The 24,827-nt window shown below is 55.7% G+C and overlaps 1 protein-coding gene across 1 annotated transcript in view; it reads left to right on the top strand.

Annotated features, from left to right (window-relative positions):
• Positions 1 to 24,827, top strand: part of ITPK1 (inositol-tetrakisphosphate 1-kinase) — a gene marked incomplete at its 3' end in the record, with an annotated part of 167,532 nt that overhangs the window by 94,403 nt on the left and 48,302 nt on the right. Inside the window, exon 3 of the mRNA XM_079699798.1 lies at positions 5,523 to 5,648. Coding sequence (XP_079555924.1) covers positions 5,523 to 5,648 — 126 coding nt within the window. The remainder of the gene's footprint in view (positions 1 to 5,522; positions 5,649 to 24,827) is intronic.

Below are 24,827 nucleotides of genomic sequence, written 5' to 3'. Positions count from 1 at the left end.
TGATTGTGAAATGGTAACCACACCTGCCTGACGTCCTCACTGGCTTCCCTTGCAGCCTTTGCAGTTGAGAGGTCAGTTAACAGCCTGTCTGGGTGTTCAGAGAAGTGTAGACTTTTTTTTTAGCAGCCCAGGCCTCTGGGTAGAACACCTTGCATGTTGCATCAGGAGCCGGTGTGGAGCCAGGTTTCCCGAGTCCCCAGCCTCGCCCATGGACCTGCTTCTTTTGTATCTAGCTGGTTATTGATCACGTCAGGGAAGCACGTGCGGGAGTTTGGGAGCGAAGAGAGAGCTGGAAGCACAGCCCAGAGAACCCTCCGGAGAGCTGAAACCCTCTGCCTCTGATCTCATCTCGGCACCCCCCACCCTTCCCCCACCCACACTCGCCCCTCTGGGGACTATATGAGGGTAGACTAACTGCCAAAGCCGGCCACCCCAAATTCTTAGCGGCTTAATGCGCTGAAGATTTATTCGTTGTTCATACCACAGCCGAATTCGGGTCCCCTAGGCATTGGAGTCTTCCGCTGGGTCCTCGGCTTCCAGCCTGCAGATCAGGCCTGAGAAAGGGGCGGTTATGGGCCACCCCTCACCCTACCCACACCCCCCCGCCCAAGGTGCCATTCAGGGGCCAGTGCTGTAGGAAAAGCTCTTTCTGCTGAGGTGGTAGCTTAGGGCACCGGAGGCATTTGGAATTGACAGATACGGGAGAGGATTTAATGCAGGCGAGTCCTGCGTCTTTGTAGCTGCCCCCTCTACCTGGATTACACCTCCCTGCCGCCGCCCGTCTCCGGAGGTCCCGTTCTTCCTTCTCCCCTCCATGGCTTGATCGGGACACCTCCTCCTCTGGGAGGCTATTTCAACCCTCTTAGCAGAAAAGAGTCCCCCTGCTCTACGGAAGGTCCCTCCTCCTTGGTCTGCGTTGTACATTCTGTTCTTTAAAGCCGCCAGCACACTTAGCAGACGTTTACCGAACTCTTGCCTGGAGCCCCGGTTCTAGGTCCTGGGGACGCCAAGCCCCAGCCCTGGTCTTTGGGGATCTCACAGTCTTGTGGAGGAGACAGAGGGTTAAAGAAATGCCTTTACACTTGGAAGTTACAGTACAGTCCTGGAGGGATGTGCAAGAGGGTCCTGGGGACACGGGTGAGACGAGGGGGCCGTTAATTCTTCCTGTTTGGGGAGGGGTGAGTTCAGAGGTCTGGAAAAGGGTTGAACTTCTGAGCTGGGACTTGGACGATGAGTAAGAGCTCACACGTGGACAGGGGGATGCGGGCTGGGGGACATCCCAGGCAGAGGGCTCGCTCTGGCAGAGGAGCAGAACCCTGCCCTGTGCAAGGACTGGGGCAGCTGGGGCTGCATCCAAAGCGAACAGAGATGCTCCTACGGCCGCTTGAGGCCCTGAGTTGAGGGGGCAGGGGTCGTTGTCTGTGCCCGGTGCACAGGTGGGGTCCAGAAAATACCGGTCGAATTAACAAGTGACCAAGCAGAAGCAGGAACTTGTCTGGAGGGCTCGTGTGCCACATCTCTAAATGGAATGTTCTCATCCAGCCCTGGGAGGTGTAGTTACGACATACTCATTTTATGAATAGGGAAACCAAGGCACAGAGCAGTTAAGTGACCTGCTCCAGACCAGAAGCATCTGAGCCGGGAGGGGTTTCCAGGCATCTGCTGTGCCCATTATCCCATCCTGTCTTCCTCGACCAGGTCGTGGGGAAGGCGGGGGTAGGCAGAGCCCAGCTCACCTTGGGTCCGGGCCTGGGCATGATGGGGTTGCTTGTTTCGGAGGTCAGAGGTGACTGTTGGGCCACCAGGGTCCGCGGGCCTTTGTCCCATCTCCTCCCAGCCCTCCCTCCACCCTAGTCTGCCTCACTGCCTTCTTCGCTGAGGAAACAGGGGGCCCTTGTTTTCTCCGAGTTCTGAGTGCTCACAGAACAGCATCCAGCATTGGCCTCACAGGATGGCGTGAATTGGAAATGTGGCGCCTGCAGACCTCTGGCCACGGCAGCCGTCCCTTTCATCGGGACACCTTGTGACTGGCTGAGAGGAACCCTTTCTGAGGAAGAGAACAGGTCCCTGGGAAAGTTCCCTTTTCTGCGAACAGAGTGTGGTCAGAAAAACAAAATGACACAACTGAACTGAGTTCACTTCCACCCCAGCCCCCATCCCCACTGCATCTGGGAAACGAAGCCTCTGAGTTGCCTCCCCTGGCCCCAGGGTTCCCTTCTGTGCAGCATCCTCCATCTGAGGGTCCCTCGTCTCTGACACCCGGCCTCTCTGATGGTCCCACCTTCTGCAGTATCCCCCTCCTGAGAGTCCTGTCTTCTGCGGTCCCCCTTCTCTGCAGTGTCCCCTCCTCTGTGGCACTGCCTCTCCCTCCTGAGGGTCCCTCCTGTGTCCTCCCCCCTCTGAGGGTCCCCTCCTCTGCAGGGTCCTGGGTTCTCTCCCACGTGCGCCCACAGCCTGCTGAGTACCACTCCTGAGGATGCAGCCCCAGAGGGCGTTCTCCCCGTTCCCAGCCAGTGGGGAGAGACTGCCGGCTCCTTGGGGTAGACCCCCTCAGGATGACCAAGGCTTGTCTGGTCCCTTGAGGAAAGGTGGTGCTGGAGGGCCTTTTATTTATTTATTTATTTTTGCGGTACGCGGGCCTCTCACTGTTGTGGCCTCTCCCGTTGTGGAGCACAGGCTCCGGACACGCAGGCTCAGCGGCCATGGCTCACGGGCCTAGGCGCTCCGTGGCATGTGGGATCTTCCCGGACCGGGGCACGAACCCGTGTCCCCTGCATCGGCAGGCGGACTCTCAACCACTGCGCCACCAGGGAAGCCCTGGAGGGCCTTCTAGAGCCACTGACAGCTCTGCTTGGGCCCCAGCAAGGATGCTGCAGCGATGCTGAGCGGAGACCATCCAGACCTGACGTGTGTCCTGATTGCTGTTCTCGTGAAAGGGTTTCACTGGCACAAAAATGCTTGGAAAATACACAAAGGAAGGTGGCCGGCTTCCAAAACTCAACTGTTTACCTTCAGTGGGGCGGCCGGGAACGCGGGGAGCTTATTTTCCAAACAGCCCACGGTTGTCAGGTCTACAGGCCTTGGGTGATGCCAAGTGAGCATGAGCTGAGGGCATTTCCTGCCCACCTCCTTCCCCAGTCGCACTGGGACCCCAGGTTCCTCTCAGGGGCTGACTGTCCCCTCTTGCTGCATGGGAAATGTTCTCTCTGGGATGGCGTTTCTGAGGCCTGGGGCGCCCTGCCCAGCATCACCATGTGACCCAGTTCTCTTCCATCCGTGGCTGTCTTGGTCTGAAAATATTGGCCTCTTGTTTTGGTGCCTGTCACAGTGGAGCCGCGGTTACAACACAAATGGGCTTGTGTCTGTGGCACCTCTGAGAATGAGCTGTTCTTTGCCCGTGTTCCCACTTCCCACTGGCTGCTCTGCCTGCCTTACAATTCTGTTTTATTCTGGGAAGTGGAGTTGGATGGGAATGTAATAATGAATCCGCGGACAGAACCGGAAAGGTCCTTGGAGTTTCCTGTTTTATATCCAAGGGGAAACTGAGGCCCAGGGATGCTGCTAGGCTTTTGCACAGGCCCCAGGACACCTAGCAGCTTGGCTGCGGGCTGAGCCCATTGGCGTCACTGTGGGTCCAGGCCCCAGCCGGGCCACCTGCCACCCGCAAGGCCTTGCCCGGTCATTTTTCCTCCTGGGCGCTAGGTGTCCTGGTCTGTGAAGGGGGACCATCACCCCCAGCTCCTGGCTGTGCTGTGAGGACAAACGCCGTTTCCCTTCCCCGTCCAGGAGTCCCAGAAGATGGGCAGCTTCTCAGCTGGTCTCATTTTGGCTGTTTTGTACACAGGCTAGTCACCATGGGGGAGGATCAGTGTTCTTCAGTGTTTTCTTTTGGTGAAGTCCGTGGAATTTTTTTTTTTTTTCAAATAGGTAAAATCCCTTAACGTCTTTCCTGGCAGACAATAAAAAAGAGGAGTTAAGGATACCAGCCGAAAAGAGCTGGCACATTCCGAGGCCTTAACGGAAAAAGGCTCTAAATAAGGGAGGATGGCAAGGTGTGGGCAGGGTCCAAGGAGCCAGCGGGAGGTGGTGAGGCACCCCGAGAATGGCGGGCTGTCACCACCCCAGGCCTCAGGGGACCAGGGGAAGGAAGAGCTTAGAGACAGTGGTGGTCTTGGGAGAAGGGCTGCCCTGTGCAGTGGGGACGGCGGGAGCAAACACCCAGACTCCCCTCCCCTCCCCCCTCCCATCTTCTGCTGGTGCCTCCAAATGGCCGGACTCGGCCAGCAGCCAGAGGACAAGGCAGCCGGGCGGTCGTGGCTGTAGAGGACAGCCTCCCGTGGCCCAGAGCAGGCATGGGGCGTGGGACAGGCGCTGAGTGACAGGCCCGGCTTCAGCTCAGGCTTTGCCCTCTCACCGCGAGGTCCCAGGCAGGTCTCAGAAGTCTGTGTTTGTGGGATTCCTTCTCACTGTGTGGTTTGAAAATGAAAAGAAACGAACGGACGTACGTTTTCAGCACAGTGTCTGCCTAGAGCTGTCACCGTGATCTCTTTATGAATGACTTTGAAACAAACAGCCAGGAATCCCGGAGGGAGGCCCCCCTGGGGGTGGGGCTGAGGGCAGGGATGGGGCTGGTGGCCATCTCCGGGCTCTGCTGAGGCCACCCAGGGGGTCAGCCAGGTGCCGGGCTGGCGCCGTCACCTCCAAGGGAGCGGGCCATGCAGCTGGTGGCGGCCGCGTGCCGGGCGGCAGACATCTGGCCAGTCAGGAAGCTCGGTGTCAGGCGGCCCCGGCTGTTGGCAGGTGCTCCTGTCTTGGGGGTCAGGTGATGCCGACTGTCTGTCAGCCAGCAGCTCTGGCTCCCCCGGGGCCCGATCTTCCTAACCCCACGCTCTTGAAAAAATAAACACGCCCCCCCCAGTGGAGCCGGGCCTCAGGGACCCCAGGCAGCCCAATGCCCCCTCACTTTGTCATCATAGGCCCTGATCTCAGTGTGAAGTGCCAGCTTCTGGTCTCTCAAAGCAGCGGCTCTTAGATTCGCGCAGATCACAGCTTTGCCGAGACTGTGTGTAGTTTTGTGGAGAGAGTGTCCGCTTGGATCTCAGTCCAGGTCTGGCCGTGTGACTTCAGTCGTTGGACTTGACCTCCCTGAACCCTGGTGTCCCCACCTGAAAGACCTGGGTGGTAGGGCAGCTGCAGTGTGGCCGGTAAATGCTTTCACAGTGACTCTCCCTTGATCCACAGAAACTTCGTCACCCTGATCCCACGTGTGTATTTTCTGCGTCCCCAGGCCGCTTGGGGCTTGGGGCCAGAAGTGTAAACACAGGGCCTGCCCCGGAAGGGCTCCAGGCCCTCAGCGAGTTCATCGCATTCGTCCCGTCCCGTCCCATGAGTGCCAGCCCTCCTCCTGGCCCCTCTCCGTGCCGCCTCTCCGTGCCGCGGGGACGTGCAGAGGAGACGGGATAGACGGGGCAGCGGGCTCAGGAGCTGAAGTTGTCCTTTTTCTCTGTGTCTCCCGCTTGTAGCTGAACCTTAGCCGGCCAATCGAAGAGCAGGGCCCCCTGGACGTCATCATCCACAAACTGACCGATGTCATCCTCGAAGCCGACCAGAACGACAGCCAGTCCCTGGAGCTGGTGCACAGGTTCCAGGTGCGTGGAGGGGTGAGGCGGAAGGCCGGGAGTGGTTCTGTGCGTTTCTAAAGCCGTGGAGCTGTCTTGCCGTGTACTGTGCACACACGGCTCTGCCACTGCCAAGAAGACATGGGCTTGTGGTCGGGCACTTCCCTGATTGAACCAGGGCACGGTTGGAACCCCCTCTGCCCTCTACGCTTAGAGACCTGATTTACCGATCTGAGCACTGCAGAGTCCGCACGTGCCTTTGCATCCTCAGCGACACACAGCCGCAGCCACAGGTGTTGAGCTGGCACAGGGGCGGAAGCCTCTTGCCACCCCTGGAGAAAGGGACCCCCGAGGGCCTTTGAACTGGAGCGGCTGCCCTTGGCCCCTGAGTCCTGCCTTGGTGGAGAGCCCCTCTCCGAGCTCACGGCTTTGACCCTGTGTGCCCACCTCTGAGCTGGGACCAAGTCTTCTTGGCTTTTCCCTTCTCCCTTCCCCATTTCCCCAGTAGCCTGGGTCCTGACCCCACGGTAACCCGCCCGCCACCTTGGGGGTTGCTGCCATTGCCGCCGCTGACTTGCCCTGTGTTTTCTGTGTTGTGGACAAGAGCGTGACTCATTCCTCAGGAAAGCGGCTCAGGGGTCATGAAAAACAAGGTCACGTTATCAGTGAAAATGCAGCCGAGAGAGAGGGCCTCCCTGTGGGAGGGATGCTCCGGCCAGCACTTTGCAGCGTGTGATAACTGGAGGGTTGACGTCCTGTGTTTCTTTATCAGGACAAAGGGGACTCTCATCGACACATAGTAGCCCTCCTGCTGACAGCATTTCTTTCCCCCGTGTGTCCAGGGTCGGTGGCCTCGGCCTCCCTCACTTCCCTGTGGCTCTCGCCCCCTTCTTGACCGACTCTGGCCGCTTCCCGCTTCCCATGAGCCCTGGTGGCCCGTCTGTGGCCCTGCTGGTGTCCCGTCCCACTCCCCCACGCAAGTGGGGAAGGTGTGCTGTCCACACGTGGTGCCCTGCAGGGCCTTTGCCTGGCCAGCAGCCTGAAGTCTCTTCCGCTTCCATGGGGCCGGGGGGCCGTGGGGAAAGGCGTGTTTGGGCTCCTCTGTGAGCTTGCCAAGCCTCGGTTTTCTTATTTGTAAAACGGTGTTAGTACCAGGAAGACCTCATACCGTGCTGGGAAGAGTAAACAACACGATGCGTATGAAGTGCTTCACCCGGTGCTCAGGCCCCAGCCAGTGCTTAGTTGGTGGTCGATACCAGTGTGATCACATGACCCCCTCGAGCCTTAGTTTCCTCTTCTGTAAAATGGGGTTGCTGCGAGGTCCTGCTTCTTAAGGTGGGCAGGTTGCTGTGAGAAGTAAATGTCTGAGTATGCAGAGGTGTCTAAATGTTTGCTGAGTTCTTACAGCTGCTCCCACTACTGCCTGTGTCATTACTTTCTTAGATAAAGGACTGGGAGTTAGGGAACGACCAACCCTGGGGGCCTCCCATCCCCTGCTCCCCGCAAGCACACCCACAGCCCACGGCGCAGGACAGGTGGTGGCTGAGCACTAAAGGGGAACTTGGTCCCCTGTGTTCCTGTTCTTGTGCAGAGAAGGTTGGAGAACGTGTCAGGCGGGATGTGGGGACGTGCAGCTTCAAGGGTTTCAGCCACCGGCTGCGTTTCCCAGGGAAGTCTTGGCTGGGTCCCAGGAGTTGTCCCACCCAGGGCACACACAGCAGCCGGCCCTCAGATGCCTGAGGTGACCTCAGGATAACCTTCCAGCCTCAGTATCTCCGGGATAAATTTTCACTGCCGTCTGTGCTTGAGCATGAAGCGGATATCTGCTAAGGCCGGGACGTTTCCTCTTTTGCGAAGAGCACGATCCTTTGGGGAGAAGGGTGACAGGCTGCACTTTGCGCAGGCCCCGAGAAGAGAGGAGGAGGGCAGGGGCCGGTGGAGAGAGGGACTGAGAGGTGCCAGGTGAGGCCTGCTCAGCAGCACGCAGGCCATCCTCCCGCCACGGGGCCCCGGGCTGTCGGCGCTGACCTGGTCTTCCCACCCTGTGCGAGATACGAGATTCAGGTTCAGAGCCAGGCCATAGACTGACACTTGACCTTGACCGTGCCGCTGTTTTCAGATTCCTGTTTTAATATTTATTCTCGGGACATGAGCAGGGAGGCACGGGCTTAGGTGCGGGGAGGGGCCCAGGGTCAGGAGACGCAGAGGGACGTTCAGATTTCAGAGACCGGGAAGCGGGGCCCCGGGCTTGGGTTCGCAAAGCTGGCCTTTCTGCATTTTGTTGTAAGAAAACGGGGAAAGGTGGTTGGCCCCAGAAGGGGCTCAGCTCGAAGGGCCTTCACCAAAGGCAATACTCAGGTCCCTGGGGAAGTGGCTTGGGGCTGTGTGGGTCAAGATAGATGAGTTTCTGAGATGTTTCTGACAGCCTTAGAGCATTCCGCCCATGGGATGCTTCCATTAGACCTCCAGGACCCAGGGATGGACAGGAATTCTCAGAGCTGAGAGGTTATGCTTTTTTTCTGGCTGCCCTTGTGGACAGGTTGGGGGTTGTGTGTCTGGAGCTTATGCAGATCACTAAAGCTGGTTGCCATAGAAATCAACTCCCAAGCTGCCACCTCCCCTCCCCCCCCCAAAAAAAAAAGGAATATTGGCCTCAAGAGGGCTTGGCTTGGAGAATCATCAGGATGATTCAGTTGTTTTTCTGCGCCAAGGTTCTCGTGGAGCCGACAGCCTGGTGCCACCGAGACTCTGCCCGAGATTCAGTTATCAGGGAACAGACCTGGACAGAGGTCCCCTGGGGTGGCGGGAGGGTCTCCTGGCCTCTAGAGCTGCTTCTGCAGGGGAGCGACGAGAACCTTCTCACTGTGGCATCCAGAGCCAGCTGTCAGGTGTGGCCCAGGGGCTGAGGGGGGTGGCCCTTTTGCTGCTGCCCCAGAATTGCTAGAAGTGTTATGGTGACTGTATTCCTGAGTTAGGTGGTGCCATCTAGGTGGATCTTCCTGGGGTTTCCCTGAATGAGCTTGGAAGGAGGAGGTTTGAGTCTAAACTGTCACCTCTTCTCCCCATCTTCATTAGCTGGAAGGATGTTAAGTGTCCCCCAAATGGCCCCTGGCCCCCCTGTGTGACCACAGGGACAGCTTCCTCTGCAGTGGCACACTGCTTGCTGAGCACCGTCCACAGGAGCTCCCAGCCCGGAGAGAAGGCCTCGGGAAGCCAGGAACCGCACTCGCAGACCCCAGAGTGATGGACTAGGAGACACGCAGACCTGATCCCCGCTCATCCTGACTAAAAACTCTCTCACACCTTTTCATTGCGATGATAGTGAAGACTGTAGCCTCCGACATGGCCCGTGAGGCCTGCAGTCTGGCCGCGGCCTCCCTCCCCGCCTCCCCAGCCTCATCTTGTCCCACCCGCCCCTTCCCTGACTTGCTGGCCCTCCTGCAACAGCTGCTCAAGCTCTGAGCTCTTTTCCACCTCAGTGCCTTTGCACAGGACGTTCCCTTAATTGGAATTCGTCCCCACCCCCAGCTCTCAGCTCAGGTGTCCCTTGCTCAGGGATGTCTCTCTGATAACCTGACTTAGGACACATTCCCTGTCCCGGGCCCTTAACACTTTGCACCTTTCCTTCCCTCCGTTTGGAAGTTTGTCATTCTCTACTGGTTGCTTCTGCCAGTCTCTCCATTTGGGGGTTAGCTCCGCAGGGGCAGGGATCACGTCTGCTTCAAGCTCCCCGGGTATCCCCTTTGCCGCACACAGTGCCTGGTACGTAGGAGACACGTCTATGTCTCTGTGAAGTGGAAGCGCATCGTGGGTGCGGGGCTGGTGCAGGGCGCCCAGGCGGGTCAGGGGAGGGAGAAAGTGGCTCCAGTGGGTAGCTGGGAGGGGGCAGGGAGGGCTCGTGAGGCAGACAGCGCCGCCTTTTGGGTGCACGTGGACCTCCCTTCGGGTGTGGGGACCTGCAGGACCATAAGAGTGGAGAGACTGCTTTTCACACCAGGCTGTGGGGCTTGGACTTTATCCTGAAGGCTCAGGGTGGGAGCGATAAGATCAGATTTAACTGGAACGAGAGGCCCTGCTTAGGAGGGGGAATTGCCAGCGCAGGATGAACTCCGAGCAGTGGGGACACCGTGATCATTGGAACCTGGCAGTTTTCTGAGATGGAGAGGGACTCATGCCATTGGAGGCTCAGCAGTGCCCCGTCCTCACTCCAGGGCCCCTGTGGTCCTGAGCGTTCCTTGCTCAGCCGTGACAGGCCAGCCTCTGAGCGGTCCGGCCCGGCCCTCCTGGGCCCGTGCAGGACGCTGCCCCACCCCCCTCACCTCTCGGGTCCCGTCAGCTGTTTGGTTGTATGAAGTGGACGTGGGAGGGTGCTCTTCCCTCGCCGCGGGGATGTCGGCAGAGAACGCACACTTTGCACGTTGGTTCTTCGTCATCGTTACCCGAAAGGAAGTAGCATTTCAGTAGCCCAGCTCCCTACCCCCTACCCCTTATCCTTTTAAACAACAAGTTTATTGAGATGCACATACCATACAATTCACTCTTTCAAAGTGTACCATCCAGTGTTTTTTAATGTATCCACAGATGTGTACAACCATCACTACAGTCGGTTTCAGAACATTTTCATCACCTCAAAAAGAAACGCTGTGCCCTTTAACTGTCACCCCCCGCCCACCCCAGCCGTAGACAACCACCACTTTCTGTCTCTATAGCTTTCCCCTGTCCTGGACTTTAGGATGCATGGAATCATATAATACACCATCTTCCGGAATTCCCTGGTGGTCTAGTGGTTAGGACTCCGCGCTTGCACTGCCGAGGGTGCGGGTTCAATCCTTGGGTGGGGAACTAAGATCCCACAGGCCACGTGTAGAGGCCAAAAAAAAAAAAAAAAGACAATATCATCTTTTGTGACTGGTTTCTTTCCCACAGCATGATGTTTTTAAGGTTCATCCATGTTGTACCGTGAATCTGTGCTGCTTTCCTTTTCACGGCCGAATAATATTCCAGTGTATGGCTAGACCACATTGTGTCTGTCCAGTCATCAGCTGGTGGACATTCGGTGGTTTCCATCTTTTGCCTGTTATGAAGAACACTGTCGGAAACATTCACGTGCATGTTTTTATGCGTACGTGTGTTTTCATTTCTCTGGGGTATACACCCAGGAGTGGAATTGCTGGGGCAGGTGGTCGGTTGAGGAACCGCCAGCCTATTTTCCCTGGTGGCTGTACCATTTTAGATCCCCACCGCATATAACGGTTCCAGTCTCTCTGCATCCTTGCCAACACTTATCTGACTTCGATTTTAGCCATCCTAGTGGGCGTGCAATGGTATCTTGTAGTTTTGAATTGGTTTAAAATCTCCCTGGCAGCTAATGATGTCAGGCATCCTTCTGCGTGTCTGTTGAACACTTGTATATCTTCCTTGGAACCCTCCTTATACTCTGTGTGCAAATGTCTAGAGCCCTCAGATTTGCCTTTTTCCTCCTCCAGACTGCTGGGCGCCCACAGCAGGGTGGTTAGGAGTGCTGATAACTGGAGCCCTTGCCTGGATTCAGAGCTGGCCTCCCCACTGCTTGCTGGCTGGCCTTTGGCATGTGCTCAGTTCCCTCATCTATAAAAAGTGGACAGCCGTCGTCCACACCTCCCAGGACTGTGGGGGGGACTGAGTATGTTAACACGTGTCCAGCCCTCAGAGCACCGATGATCCTCGAGGCGTCAGTTGAGAATCTGCTGGGGCCCGGCCCCGGGGCAGGAAGCGGGCCCGCATGTGGCCCGCCGCTCCCTGGCGGTGTAGCTGTAGGCTCCAGTGTCCTCCTGAGATGCTGGAGGACATCGGAGGGGGTGACTTTCAAGACCCCTTCCTCTCCATTCTGTGGGGATTGGCTCGGCCGCGCCGCAGTAACGAGCAGCTCCCGGGACCCAGCCCAGGCCTCCTTCTACTCTGTACCACACACCCTCCGAGCGCTGGCTGAGCTCTGCTGCACGTCTGGGACCCGGATGACGGGCAGCTGCTGACGGGTCCTGGTGGCCGAGGGAAGAGACCTCAGTGAAGCTCATCCTGGCTCTTAGTTTCTGCCTCAAAGTGACACAAGCTGGGGACTCCTAACATTTCAGCGGCCACACGGGTCCTCCAGGCAGGGATCAGGGAAGTAGGAGCCGCCTGCAGGCCGGGGAGCCGAACACGGGGAACAGCAATACACAGGGCTCTTTTCTTCTAAAAAATAAAAAAGACGCTTCAACAAGTTAACATGCATGATGCCCTCGGCCCCAAGTGCGTGTAAGCGTCCACCACTCTTACTGTTAGCGCCTGGCGTGTGAGACCACGTGTAAAACACTCTGCCCAGCTGGAGCACTTAGTGACCACTCAGTTGTGTCGGCTGTTATCAAACCATGACGATAGTCTAGCAGCCTTATCTGTGACTGTCGGTTGCAGCCAACTTGAGAGTGCTTAGAAAAGTCAGTGAGACAGTGATTATGAAAGTGTCCCCAAGTGACAGTTGTGCTCTGTGACAGGGGGATGGAAATATGGACTGTCCTTAGAGGCAGGGCCAGGTGGCCTGCAGGGGGACTTTGGATACTGTGCCTGGCTCCACCCCTCACCAGCTCACCCACCTGGGCCTCGGTTTCCCCGCCTGCCATGCCAGGCACATGCCAGGATGCCAGCAGAAGACGGTGGCATTGACAGCAGTGGTACCCAATCCAAAAGGCCATTGCCGTGAACAGTGGTGATCACCTCCAAGACCACAGCTCCGTTTTACTCCGAGACCCCTCTGGCTCCGAAATGATTTCACAGCTGTGTTGACTCAAACCCTGTCGACCTCAGATGTTTATTGAGCAGCTGCCAGCACGGGGCTCTGTACTGTGTGCTGTAGGCACAGAGGGGAAGTAGAAGAAACAACAGTTTTTGTTGTTGGAGGCTTTCTAATCTGATTAAGAAGATGACGTCTAAACCTATCAAAAGTTAAGTGAGTTTCTGTCTGTTTTGGGGGCAGTGCCTGGTGGCATGTGGGCCTTCTGGACGAGGGTCAGAGCCCTGAGCACCAGGGAATGATTCAGGCCGTCACCATGGAGCCACGGGAGGGGCCACCGTTTCCCGAGCACATCCCAAGTGGCCTTCTCTGTCTTGGGCACTCCACATCTTGTATCTGTCTCATTTGGTACTTATATATCAATCCATGGAAAAAATGGAATTACTTCCCCATTTTTTTAGGTGACAAAACTGAGGCCCAAGGAAGTTAAATCACTTGCCTACAGCCAATCAGTAAGAAGGCGGCTTGTGCTCTTTTCAGATATGCTTCAGAGGGGCTTTGGCCAGCAGCGGATGGACCCCTGGAGGGTTGAGAGCCAGTGATTCCCGGTCACTGTCTGGCATTTCTCTGATATCGTTGGTGCCACACGATGATAAAACGTTGGCTGGCAGAGGCCAGGGGAGGCAGCGCTGGGCAGATCTGGTGGCCCTGGCCCGAGGACAGATCCTGTCCCGGGGAGGCTGTGAGGTCAGCCTCCCCATGACTGCTGCCCTGGGTCACGAGGCCCCTCCTCCCATGGCGGAAGTGGCCGCACAATCTGCCCATTGTGCGTCCAGGCCAGGGCAGCGGGCAGTGGCTGTGAATCTCTCATTCTGTCCCAGGGAGCTTGGGGCCATTTAGGGCCATTGAGTGTCTGCAGGGCCTTTCCCTGTGGCAGGGGAGGCCAGCCCCCCAGGAAGACGCACAACTTTATGACCCTGCCTGTTACCTGCCCAGAGCAGAGATGGACTTTGTACAGCACTGGGTGGGGCGGTGGGAGGGACGGCCACGCGGAAGCCTGAGCTCACCCAGCGCACTGGCCATGGTCCCTCTGTGTGTGCGTGGACAGTCACCATTTCACAGCTCAGGGTTGGAGGTCTTCTGGGTTTTAGATATACTAATGTTTGCTAATAATACGTTTTCCCAAAGTCATAGGGAAAACTTGTGTATACACATCATTTCAGGGTTCCTTAGTTCGGCCCTGTGGACGTGTTGGGCTCCTCGAGTACCAGTATCTGGGTTTTGGAGATTGGGAACTCCCACCAAGAGGTCTGTAGTCCTGTGGGTTCTTTATTTCAGGAACATCTACGGCAGGAAGGTCTCTTCCACTCTCCTCCTGGCCTCTTTGGGACCATGACTTCCTGACTTGCTTCTGTGCCACCCATGTGGTCTGTGTGCCCACGATAAAGGCCCATGTGGTTTCTTTTGACTTCGTGTAATAAATCACAAAGTCTCTGACCAGCCAAGAGTAAAGCTGCTCTGGTGGGCCTCGGGCTGGGCCTCCGCTGACCTCCGTCCTCTGGAGTGAGCCACGAGGACCTTCTGTGACCCCCTCCCATGCTGGCTGGGGTCCGTGTCCCCTGCCTCAGGCCTCACACTCCCTGGCTTCCAGCTCCTGACCTGGCCGATATCTCTCAGTCTCTCCATTGATCCATGAGATCATTCATTCAATAACCACTGTGTCATTCATTCCACAAGTCTTAATTGAGCACTTGCTGTGTGCCAGGAATCCTAAAAGACATCGCAGATACGAAACATAAGACAGATCAGGTGGATGCAGCCCCTTTCCCCACGGATGTGTGTGTGAGTGAGTGTGTGTGTGAGTGTGGGTGTGTGCGAGTGTGGATGTGAGTGTGTGTGTGTGCGTGTGAGTGAGGGTGTGTGTGTGTGTGTTGCTATAGAGGAGGCAGGGTTGATGCTAAGAAAGCACAAGTAAATGGAGGAAAAGCACCATTGTCTCCATTTATGGTAAGTTCTAGGAAGAAGGAAAATCAAGACGTGTGATCACAGGGTGTTATCACCTCTCTGAGGAGGTGACACTTGAGCCGAGGCCTGAAAGGCCTAGTGAGCAGGGGGGGGCGTGGAGCAGGCGAGGGGGCTACGTCTGCCAGGCCCCTTGGCGAGACGGGCGCAGAGGCCCGCGGACCTGGAGTGGGCTGGGGCAGCTGAGTGCAGCAGCGGCGGGAGAATGCGCGGACCGAGGGCGCACTGGCTGCCACTTAGAAGAGGGCTGAGGTGTGGAGCAGGAAGTGAGACAGTTGTCGCAGCACTAGGGGTCATTGCCAGGGTCACGGCCGGCAGCAGTAGCTGTCTCTGTTCTCTGTTCTCCTGCAGCCAGAGGCTGGGAAGGCGGGGTGGCCTCGTGCAGGGGTGGGGCGCCCAGGCCTCCCCTGGCCCAAGTGGCCCCGGGTCCCAGAGTTCAGCGGCACACTGCGGGCTCTGCTGTGGCTCCAGACGATCCTCTCTCCCCGCCAACAGCGCTGTGGTGCCCCGAGTCCTGGCTGTAACCTTGCTCACCCAGCAGAGCAGGAGCAGGCGCCTGCAGGCCTCGGGGAGACCTGCGCTTGCTCTGGGAACTGGGAGTCCGACTCCGGCTGGAGGGCTGTGGCCCCGGCTGGGTGGGCAGAGCCGGCCTGTGGCCGGGGTCCTGGGAAGTGGCCTGAAGGCAGGGGCCGCTCCCCAGGCTCACCTGGACAGGTGTGTGGAGAAGGCGTGCAGGGTTAAGACAGGTGCTTAAGGAGTGAGGGGCCGCTGCTGAGCCGGAGTGGAGCCGAGCTGCTGGGACCAGGCAGCCCCTGTTCGCTTCTCACTTTGCTCAGCTGTCGGCTGTGACACCTGGTCACATAACCACTGGGACCCCCTCCGGTCCCGACAGTGACCCCTGAGTGGAAAGGCCAGCCTGTCCTGGTTTAGTGTCAGCCCGTGAGCAGATGCCTTCTCCTGGCTGGCACCCAGCCCTTCAGATCCCTCCCCAGTCCCGGAGGTGGTGTGTGGCCGAGGTCTCTCTCTGTTTGCCTGAGGACCTGAGTAGTGCCCTGGCACTGTGACAGGGCATGTGACATTTGTCAGGTGCGCAGCCTGGCCGGGCAGCTTGCCAGCCTCCTGCTGACGGGAGGTGGAGAACACGTAAGTTTGGTGCTGAGGTCCAGGGACAGAAAGGGCGGTATTGTCCTAGTCGGGGGCCTGGAAGCGGGGGAGAAGGTGTTTGTTGTCTCAGATGGTAAAGTGTTCAGTTTCCTCCCCGCCCCCGCTTCCTCAGCGTTCGGGGTTACGCTTTGATGGGATTGCTTTTCTTCATGGACTTTCTCTGAGCTCTGTCAACAACAGTGTGTCTCCCCACGGGGACCCCTTTTTTCTCTCCCAGATGGCTGAGCGAGGCGCGTGTCACCGCAGATCGTCTGGGAAGATGACTCAGGCGGATGGACAGTCGAGGGTGGCATCCACCGGCCTGGGGATGGGATGGGGGTGCCTGTGACCTGGATGCCACTGGCGGGCACACTGGGGCGGGTGTGCAAGTCACACACCCAGGATGCTGGGGCCCAGCCCCGCCTCCACAGGTGCTTTGCTTCCCTCCCCCCACACCCCATCTGGAAGGGGTTTCCCTCTGCTCCGTCAGTGGCGCCGGTCACATCCAGTTCATTCTAAAGCCTGGCGCCTGGGTGCTCCAACCTCTTCTTGTCTTTTCTGAACCCCTGGTTCTGTGACTTTTGTTCACCAGCAGGGACAGTGGGGGGTTATTGCCGGCGTTCTGCTCCCGGGAAGCTTCCCAAACGCTCCAGTGTTTCTCCCACCTTCTGCCCCCCAGGACAGTGAGTTTTACCAGCCTATTCATGCACTGTGGTTCTGGTGGATTCCGTAGGCATGGCCTTGCCTATGTCCCCTCTGTCTGGCTTTCTGCCGTCTGACGTAGGTAACACGTGCACATGCAGCAAATTCAAGGAGTCTTTTCCCACCCCTGCTGCCCAGCCGGCGCATCCCTGTCTTGGGGGCAGCCATGGTTGCAGCAGCCTGGAGCCTTTTTAGGGGAGTTCCATGTACACGAGCAAAGACGGTCTTCCCGTCCTCACACAAAGCCATTATTCTGTGTGATCTTTCTTGGAAATGATTTCATATCAGTCCTCCCTTCAGGCTGTCTTACTCTTTTTAATGGCTGCATAGTATTCCATTAAATGGCCTTAAATCCTTTTCTTAACCATTTCTCTACTGATAGACACTTAGGACATTTCTGATCATGTTTCGGAAACATGCTGCAGCGATTAAATATCTTTGTACATATATCTTTGTGTGCACATGTATGGAATTATGTGGGATAAATCTCTAAGAATAGAAACGCTGAATTTATGTAGTCTTAATTTTGGCTGTTGCCCACTTTCTCTCCGTAGGAGTTGGGCCAATAACACTCCCTCCAAGCAAGTGCTGGCCCATGTCCCACCACTTTGGGAGGTGTTTCTAATCAGTTGAAACTGGCCAAGTTGCAGAGAATCGGAGAGTGCCGGAACCCTAGCAGTCACCTCCTCATCCTGTTGTTTTCTTCCGTGGGGCACTCAGGGCCCTGGGAGGGGCAGGGTCTGGGCCACCTTGCTCCCGTCTGGTGCTCGCGCACACCCTGCCTTTCTCCTCTGTACTCCCTGTGCTGCAAGGGCCTGACCACCCGCGCCCGAGCTCGTGGGTTTAAATAACGGGTCTGAAGAGCAAACCAGGCTGAGGGGCAGATTGCATCGTCATTTTCCTTTCAGCAGCGCTGCCAGATCAGAGGCAGTATCGTGCCAAAGGTCAGGCAGCATCTCAGTCTTTCCTGGACTGCGAAGCCCGGCACACGTGCCCCCAAGGCCAGCACTGTGCCTGACACGCTGCCCAGGCCTCGTCCCTTCCGAGCTCAGCCCCTTGGCCTTAGCCCACACCTCTAGACAGGTCACCGCCAAACTCAGAGCTGGCTCGTCACTCCCCGCCTCAGGACCCTATTGCTTTAGGATCAAGTCCAAGCCCCTTGGCTGGTCTGTCTCCAGCTGCCTCTCCCGCCTGTCTTCACCTACGTCCACCTAGCCACGCGGACCCCTCACCCCATGCCTCTGCTTTTGGAATGTCTTTTCATGTGTCCCATGCCTGTGACCCTTTGTGGCTCAACGTCATTGGCTTCCAGAAACCCTCTCTCCCCTCCTCTTCACCGCTCTCCCACCCACTCCCCCATATGGCAACCCTGCCCTACTCTGTTATCACCAGTCACCCCCGCATCTCTGTCCACTTACGAGCCCCCAGGGAGGGTGGGTGGGATGTGGCCACTCTGAGGTTGAAGAGGTGACCTCCTCCCTCCCAAACACACATACACACCCATCAGGGGCTCTCACCCTCCCTGGTTTCATGCTGTCTGGGAGGCCTCAGGCTGGGCACACAGACACCTGAGATCTCTCTGGAATACAAACGAGGGTTGATTAAGACCAAGGCATCTGCTGGGTGGGGAAGCCCAGCTCTCCCTGGGAGCCATTTGGGGAGAGTTAGAGAAGCGGTAGTAGGTGAGGACAAGCCGTCTAACATGCCAGGCTGAGTCTATGTGGGCTGGAGAGTCATCTGGTGACTGCAGAGGACTGTCTCAGGGTGTGTATGGGCTTGGTTGAGCTAGTGAGTGGGCATCTGTCCCCGACACGGAGCCATTATCTGTCACTCGTGCACCCGTCCTGCTGGCCTTCTTCCCTTGGCTGTGTCCTGCCACCCTGCCAACGTTGTCCTGTGCAGTCACAGTGCTGTGCGCCTGCTTGAGGGCAGCAGGCCCTGGGCTCCCATGTAGCAGTCTGGCTCCATCAGGCCCAAAGAGCTTTCTTTCTTTGTTTATCATGTCACAGAATCAAAGAATCCTAGAACTTAAAAGTCAGAAAGGATGTTAAAGATACATTATTCTGACTCTCTTGTTTATAGACGAGAAAACTGAGATACAAATAACTTGTGACCTTCAGAAGCACACATAAAGTTAATGGTGATTCCAGGACTCGAACCCACATTTCTAGACTCTGCCTTTGCCTTAACTTTCACAGTGCCTCAGGGTCCTGGTGCTGGGGTCTGGACTGCCCTGGTGCCACAGCTGGCCTGAAAGGGGTGGTCTGCCAGTGATTGGAAGGCAGAAGCCTTGGCTGGCTGGCTGTCAGGGACAGTTACACAGGTTGCACACTGAACAGCTCAGTAGGCTGCCGATGGCTCCCTGTGTGGCTGGACTCCGCGGTCCTGCCCCTAGTATGTACTGGATGGTGCCACAACCTCCTCTTGGCTCCTGGGAGCCTACTCTCAAGGTTTAGCTGCAGGAATCTCCAGGCACAGCCCTATGCCAGATCCGGCTGCCTCTTTAGACCCTCAGCCTATGATTCTTGCACAGCCATGGGTGCCAGGGTTTAGCTAGGGCCGTGGCTGCCTGGCACACTGTTACATCAAGGCACTGGGGCCTAGTGTGGATTCCTCAGGACTATCCATGGTGTGTGGTTTTCTGTAAGGTCTAATGAACAGGCAGGTATCCTGAGTGGTGCCAGGAAGGCTTTGACTCAGAGACATTGGGTCCTGGCCTCAGTTGATTACAGGCTTCGGTGGTCTGCCCATAGGATTTGTTAGTTGTCCTCCCAGAAAACTCTGCTCAGCCCGGCTCATGACCTCATCCTCACCTGCGGCTGCCCTCCCAGCGGCCGGTCTCGCTCTCTGCAGAAGCGTATACTGTGCCTCTGAAGGTGGGATTGCTGGCGACACTGCTGCAGTGTTAATCCTCCCTCCACGGGGCCCATCCCTTCACCCAGCAGTGTCCACAGCGGCCCTTCTGTGTGTCGGGCATGCGTCCTTCCCTTGGTGCCACGCGGATCCTCCTCCCAGAGGCCGCTGTGGACTCCGGCGTCCGGCCATGCCATTTGTTTGCTCTCCAAAGAGGTGTCTCTCTTCAGTTGTGTTAGTTTGTCTTGATCCAGGGTTGGGGACAGATGCAGACTCTGGCCCAGTGTGGTGGTCCCTGGGGGCCTTTGAGTGAAGAGTGAAGCAGGTTGCAGACCCTGGGGTGATGGGAGAAGCAGATGGGCCTGCAGCCTTTCCTTTTTTTTGCTTTTCCTTGTGCTGCCACCAGACGCAGTGTGCCTGGCCTCACGGGCTGAACCACCAGGCTAAAGGCCTCTAGGCTAAAGACTTGGCCTGGCAGAACATGAGAAAGGCTTACTTTTTTTCCTTTTAACATAAGTTTTAAAAAGGAGGTTTTTAGGTTTTTAGATCTGAGAAAATGTAAATTTTTTTCACGTCACAAAATTATTCAGTGACACCAAGATTCTAAGATTCTAAGGCTTCTGATTCCCAGTATAGTTTTCATTCCACTAAACCTCCATGGCTTGGTGCTTAAGGAAAGGTTCAACATCACCACATGGTAACTGTGTGCCCACGTACTCACTCTTTTTTGTTTTATGTAAATAAATAGATAATGGAAAATTTAAAAAAAAATTTTTTTAAAGAATGAACTTGAGTGATCCTGGCTATAGCTAGAATTGAGATGCTTTCCTTTACCCAGGTTTGCTATGCCTGTTTCACTGACTAGAAACTCGAGGGCTCTGGAGCCAAATGGTGTGGGTTCAGGTCCCATCTTGGCTACCTCCTAGCTGGGGGAGCCTGGGCAAGGTACTGAGGTTCTCTGAGCCTGAGTTTCTCTGTCTATCAAATGGGGCTGCTAATAGGACTTACTATATAGGGTTGTTGTGAGGAATAAAATGTCAGTTGCTGCAAGGTGTAGGACATTGTCCTGCACTTGGTGAGCGTTTAGGAAAAGTTAGCTGCTATCATTATCACTGTTGTAATTATCAGTAATAGTAACACATCCTAGCATCTTGCCAGGACCTCCATCATGGTGTCAAGACTTGAGGAACTAGAAGCTTCCTGGCTTTCACCTACCACTTGGTGTGGAAGGAGCTCGTTAAAAGGCCAACCTTTGTGCCATCAGCTGAACGGTTTGGGTGCCGGTCATGATCTCAGGAAGAGCCAGAAGGAGTGAGATTATGCTGAGTAAGCCCAAGGTCACCCCCTTTCCTGTAAAAGCCCCCACGAGTAATTTTTAACAGCTACAAGGAAGTCATTTGAGTTCTTCCTCAGCACGCGTTTGCTGGCTGAGTGTTAACCACAACACCCTGATTCGTGGGCTTCTGGGAATCTTCTTGGAGAGTTTCTTCTGTGTGTGGCGTGTGGGGTTCGTCTTGAGTGCCGATGCTTCTCTACTTCTAGAACCAAATGATAATCAGGATTCTGAAGTCCCATTGGGGTATTTAGCACAAAAGGTGGTTGTAATTCCCAAGTGATCGCCGCCGTGATCGGTGGTGATGGCTCCCAGGGCCGTGGAGGTGGTCATGGTGGAATTGGGCCCCGTTTTCCACTTTTTTTTTTTGCGGTACACGGGCCTCTCACTGTTGTGGCCTCTCCTGTTGCGGAGCACAGGCTCTGGATGCGCAGGCTCAGCGACCATGGCTCACGGGCCCAGCGGCTCCGCGGCATGTGGGATCCTCCCGGACCGGGGCACGAACCCTCATCCCCTGCATCGGCAGGTGGACCCTCAACCACTGCGCCACCAGGGAAGCCCCCGTTTTCCACTTTTGATCCACTCCACATGAGAGGCTGGAGTCCCGGACCGGGTAAGCACAAGGCAGGCCACACTGCAGAGCAGGGACTGCAACCCAGGACCTTGCTGTTTAGTCCAGTGCTTGCTTTCTCTCCGTGCCCACCTTTTTTTTTTTTTTTTTTTAATTGAAGTATAATATACACAGAGAAAAGTGTGCATACTGTGAATAGCTTGATGAATTTCTGCTACACACAGATACACCATGTACTGAGCCCCCGATGAAGAGCAGTGCCGCTCCCCTGAGCCCAGCCCAGCCCTGCCTGGCTCTGCCCTGCCCTTTTCCTCTCCTTCCTCAGCCTTGGGCAGTGGGCTCCCTTCCTACTCCCAGTGCAGAGCTCCTGTCCTGCCCCGTGACATTCTCTTCCCGGGGTGGGGAACAGGGCCACTGGAGGGAAGGAAGCCAGTTACCAAACCAAGAGATGGACTTTCTCCAACAAACTGGGCGCTGTCAATTCCCTATTCCATGAATGGCTTCCAACCTGGTCCCCACCCCCCGCCACTGGTCCCGGCCAGCAGGATTTTGGTGAAATTCTCCCTCCAGGCTGCAGGTTAACTTGCAGAGCGCTTGGCCGGGAGCCGGTGCTTAGCTCACCCAGCCCTGCACGTGCTCCTTGTTAGCTAGCGTTCGCCGTGCTGTTCCCTGCCCTGCCTTCGCCGGAGATTGACAGCACCCCATGAACAGGGCATCAGGCTCGCTCCCGCTGTGGGGCTTGCATAAGCGCCTGCTGGATGTGAACCCACGAAGACATCTTTCAAACAGCCGGCCACCCAGAGACCCAGTAGGAGACTCTGCTCGTTCTTGGGAGGTCCAGGTAGCTCCCATCCTCTCCATTCTCCTCCCACCGCTGGCCCCAGGCTTCGGTCCTGTTTCCTATTCTAGACCTGCCCTCCTGAGTTGTGGACAGATGAGGACTGAGGCTTACAGAGGCCGCACACAGCAAGTGGGGAGAGCAGGAATTTACGCGGGTCTGGCGGCCTCCAGCTCCTTCCTACGCGTGAGACCTCTTCCCAGCATTGGCCTTCACTTGACAGGAGAGGAAGCTGAGGCCCAGAGAGGAGACGGGGCTGTGTGGTGGCCCTTCCTGCATCCTAGCTCCCCTCCCCCCCACCCCCAGGCGTAGATTTCCAGAGCCGTCCATCAAACCTGAATTTCCAGTCCTGCCGTCGGGGTTAGAGGCTAGGCTGTGCCCAGCTGGGCTCTCAGGGGCACACAGCCCAGCAGGCAGCCTTCCAGCTGCTGGGTCCCAAGCGTGATGAGGTGAGGCCGTGCCCGGGCACTCCCTCACTCCAGAGCACCAGGTCCAAGGCAGGTGGCCTCCTGGACCCACATAAGCTCCTGCTGTTGATGATGCCCGGTTTATCTATTTTTTCTTGCTTGTACTTTTGGTATCATACCTGAGAAACCATTGTCTAATCCAAGGTCACAAAGACTTGACACCAGTGTGTTTTTCTAAGAGATTTATAGTTTTAGCTCTTACCTCCTAGGATTTTTATGTTAAAAGAAATAGTACTTGCAAACCGCTTTACCCAGTGGCGTGCATGTAGCCAGTCCTGGGTAAATGGTAGCTGCTGTTGTTCTAAATTATTATCAATTATGATTATTTATTATCATCTTTACCATGAGTCACTCTCATTGTGTTTCCCATCTGGGTGGCGGCCTCCTGCTTCTTCCTGAAAGATAGTGTTGCTGTTCGGACTCATTTCTGGCACAGTTGTGGGTGCAGGGAGTTGAAGAAAGGGAGGACCTCGTTACTTCCCCCACTCCCTCCATTTCCCCCCAGACTTTTTGTTTTGGAAAATTAAAAAATGCTCGAGAGGATGCTGCGATGCACTCCCCCGTCCATCACCCAGCTTCACGAGTCAGCAATTTGTGGCCGCTGTGCTTTCACCTGTGCCTCACCTACTTTTTTCCCTGTGCCCGGTTATTGTGAAGCAGATGCTAGACATCATTTTTTTTTTTAACCCACATTTGTTTATTTATTTATTTTTGGCTGTGTTGGGTCTTCGTTTCTGTGCGAGGGCTTTCTCTAGTTGTGGCAAGTGGGGGCCACTCTTCATCGCGGAGTGCGGGCCTCTGTTGTTGCGGAGCACAGGCTCCAGACACGCAGGCTCAGCAGTTGTGGCTCATGGGCCTAGTTGCTCTGCGGCATGTGGGATCCTCCCAGACCAGGGCTCGAACCCTTGTCCCCTGCATTGGCAAGCGGACTCTCAACCACTGCGCCACCAGGGAAGCCCTAGACATCATATTTAATCTGTAAATTGTTTTAGTACACATCTCTGAAAAATGAGTCACCACTTTTTCTTTTTTAATTGAAGTATAAATTGATTTACAGTGTTGTGTTGATCTCTGATGTACAGCAAAGTGATTCAGTTGCATATATATATATTCTTTAGTATTCTTTTCCATTATAGTCTATCACAGGATATTGAATATAGTTCCCTGTGCTACCACTTCCTAGAAAGAGACCTGCGGTGTTCTGGGGGAGTGGGCCAGAGCCCTATTACCTCCTGAGGATCCGGGGGTGGATACTGGGTGCCTTTCCTGCTTCCCTGTGAGGAGCGGGCTGGCCAACTGCAGCTGGGCTCTGTCAGGACCTGAGCTGTCCGCAGAGGATTGCTCGCTGCAGCCTCGGCTGCCCTGGGCCGGGGATCGTGTCATGCTCTGGTTGCTCCTGCCCCCATCTCTGCCAGGCAGGGCAGGGTACAACAGGCTCAGAGATCTTAGGTAGGGTTGGGCCCTAAGAGTCCATGTGCTTCAGAACCATGAGAATCCTTTTTGTTTTTGTATCTACCAACTCTTTTCTTTTTTTTTTCTTTCTTTCTTTTTAAAAAATTTATATTGGCTGCACTGTGCAGCTTTCAGGATCTCAGTTCCCCAACCAGGGATTGAACCTGGGCCACGGCAGTGAAAGAGCTGAGTCCTAACCATTAGACCACCAGGGAACTCCCCCTACCAACTCTTTTCATATCTGTCACTGTCATCTCCTCGTTGTCCATGGCAGCTCCCTGAGATAGGTTTTATTCAAAATGTACGTTTATACACAGGAAATGGAATGTCAGAGATTAATTCCAGTTTCTCCTTCACAGACATAAGGTGGCAGAGGCAGGATTTGAACTTGGGACTCCCACCTGCATTTTCTGTTAGCTGAGAGCAAATCCTTGTGTCCCACTCCTGCTCCTTTCCTGGCCATACCTGGAACTGCAGAGGAAATGGTATCTCTCATGTTCATCTCGGTTCATCTCTCATTCGGCTCAGATTCTCAGTGGGGAAAACTTGAACCCTGCCCATCCTCCCCAGCCCAGCAGAGGGCCCGGTGCCCCTCTTGGCATCATCACCCCATGGGCCTTGGGGGGTGGGGGCATCTGGCCCATCTGTGCCCCTTTGTCAGTATTCCCTAGACTTCTTCCTGGCCCTGCTGACCCCGAGCTATATATCTCTGCGTTTCTCTTGCTTTAGCTGCTTAAAGCCAGACTCTTCCATGTTAACTTCCAGGATCCCTTTCTAGGTGTTTCGAGGCAGGCTGTCTAACAGAACATGTGTTTACCATTTGCCATGGAGACGGTTTGGGCCTTTCTTCCTTGAGTGGTGGTGATAAAATGGTAAGAGGGCGCTCACCCTTCCAGCAATTTGTTTGGTAATTCTAAGAGACCTGTGAAAAATGCATGAAGCCTGCGATACAATAGATAAACTGAAAGGCTTGGAAGAAAATCCGCTTGTGGATAATGGGGTGATTGGAAAAACTCTTTCTTTGCCCTCTCTGTCCTTGTCCCAAAAGAGATCATGTTTAGGAATAATTCTTCTGTTAATTCT

The sequence above is a fragment of the Hyperoodon ampullatus genome (assembly GCF_949752795.1).
Source record: "Hyperoodon ampullatus genome assembly, chromosome: 3".
In the NCBI taxonomy this organism is placed as follows: domain Eukaryota; kingdom Metazoa; phylum Chordata; class Mammalia; order Artiodactyla; family Ziphiidae; genus Hyperoodon; species Hyperoodon ampullatus.
Note: the sequence above shows the minus strand (reverse complement) of the source record. Positions and strands in the feature narration are given on the sequence as shown.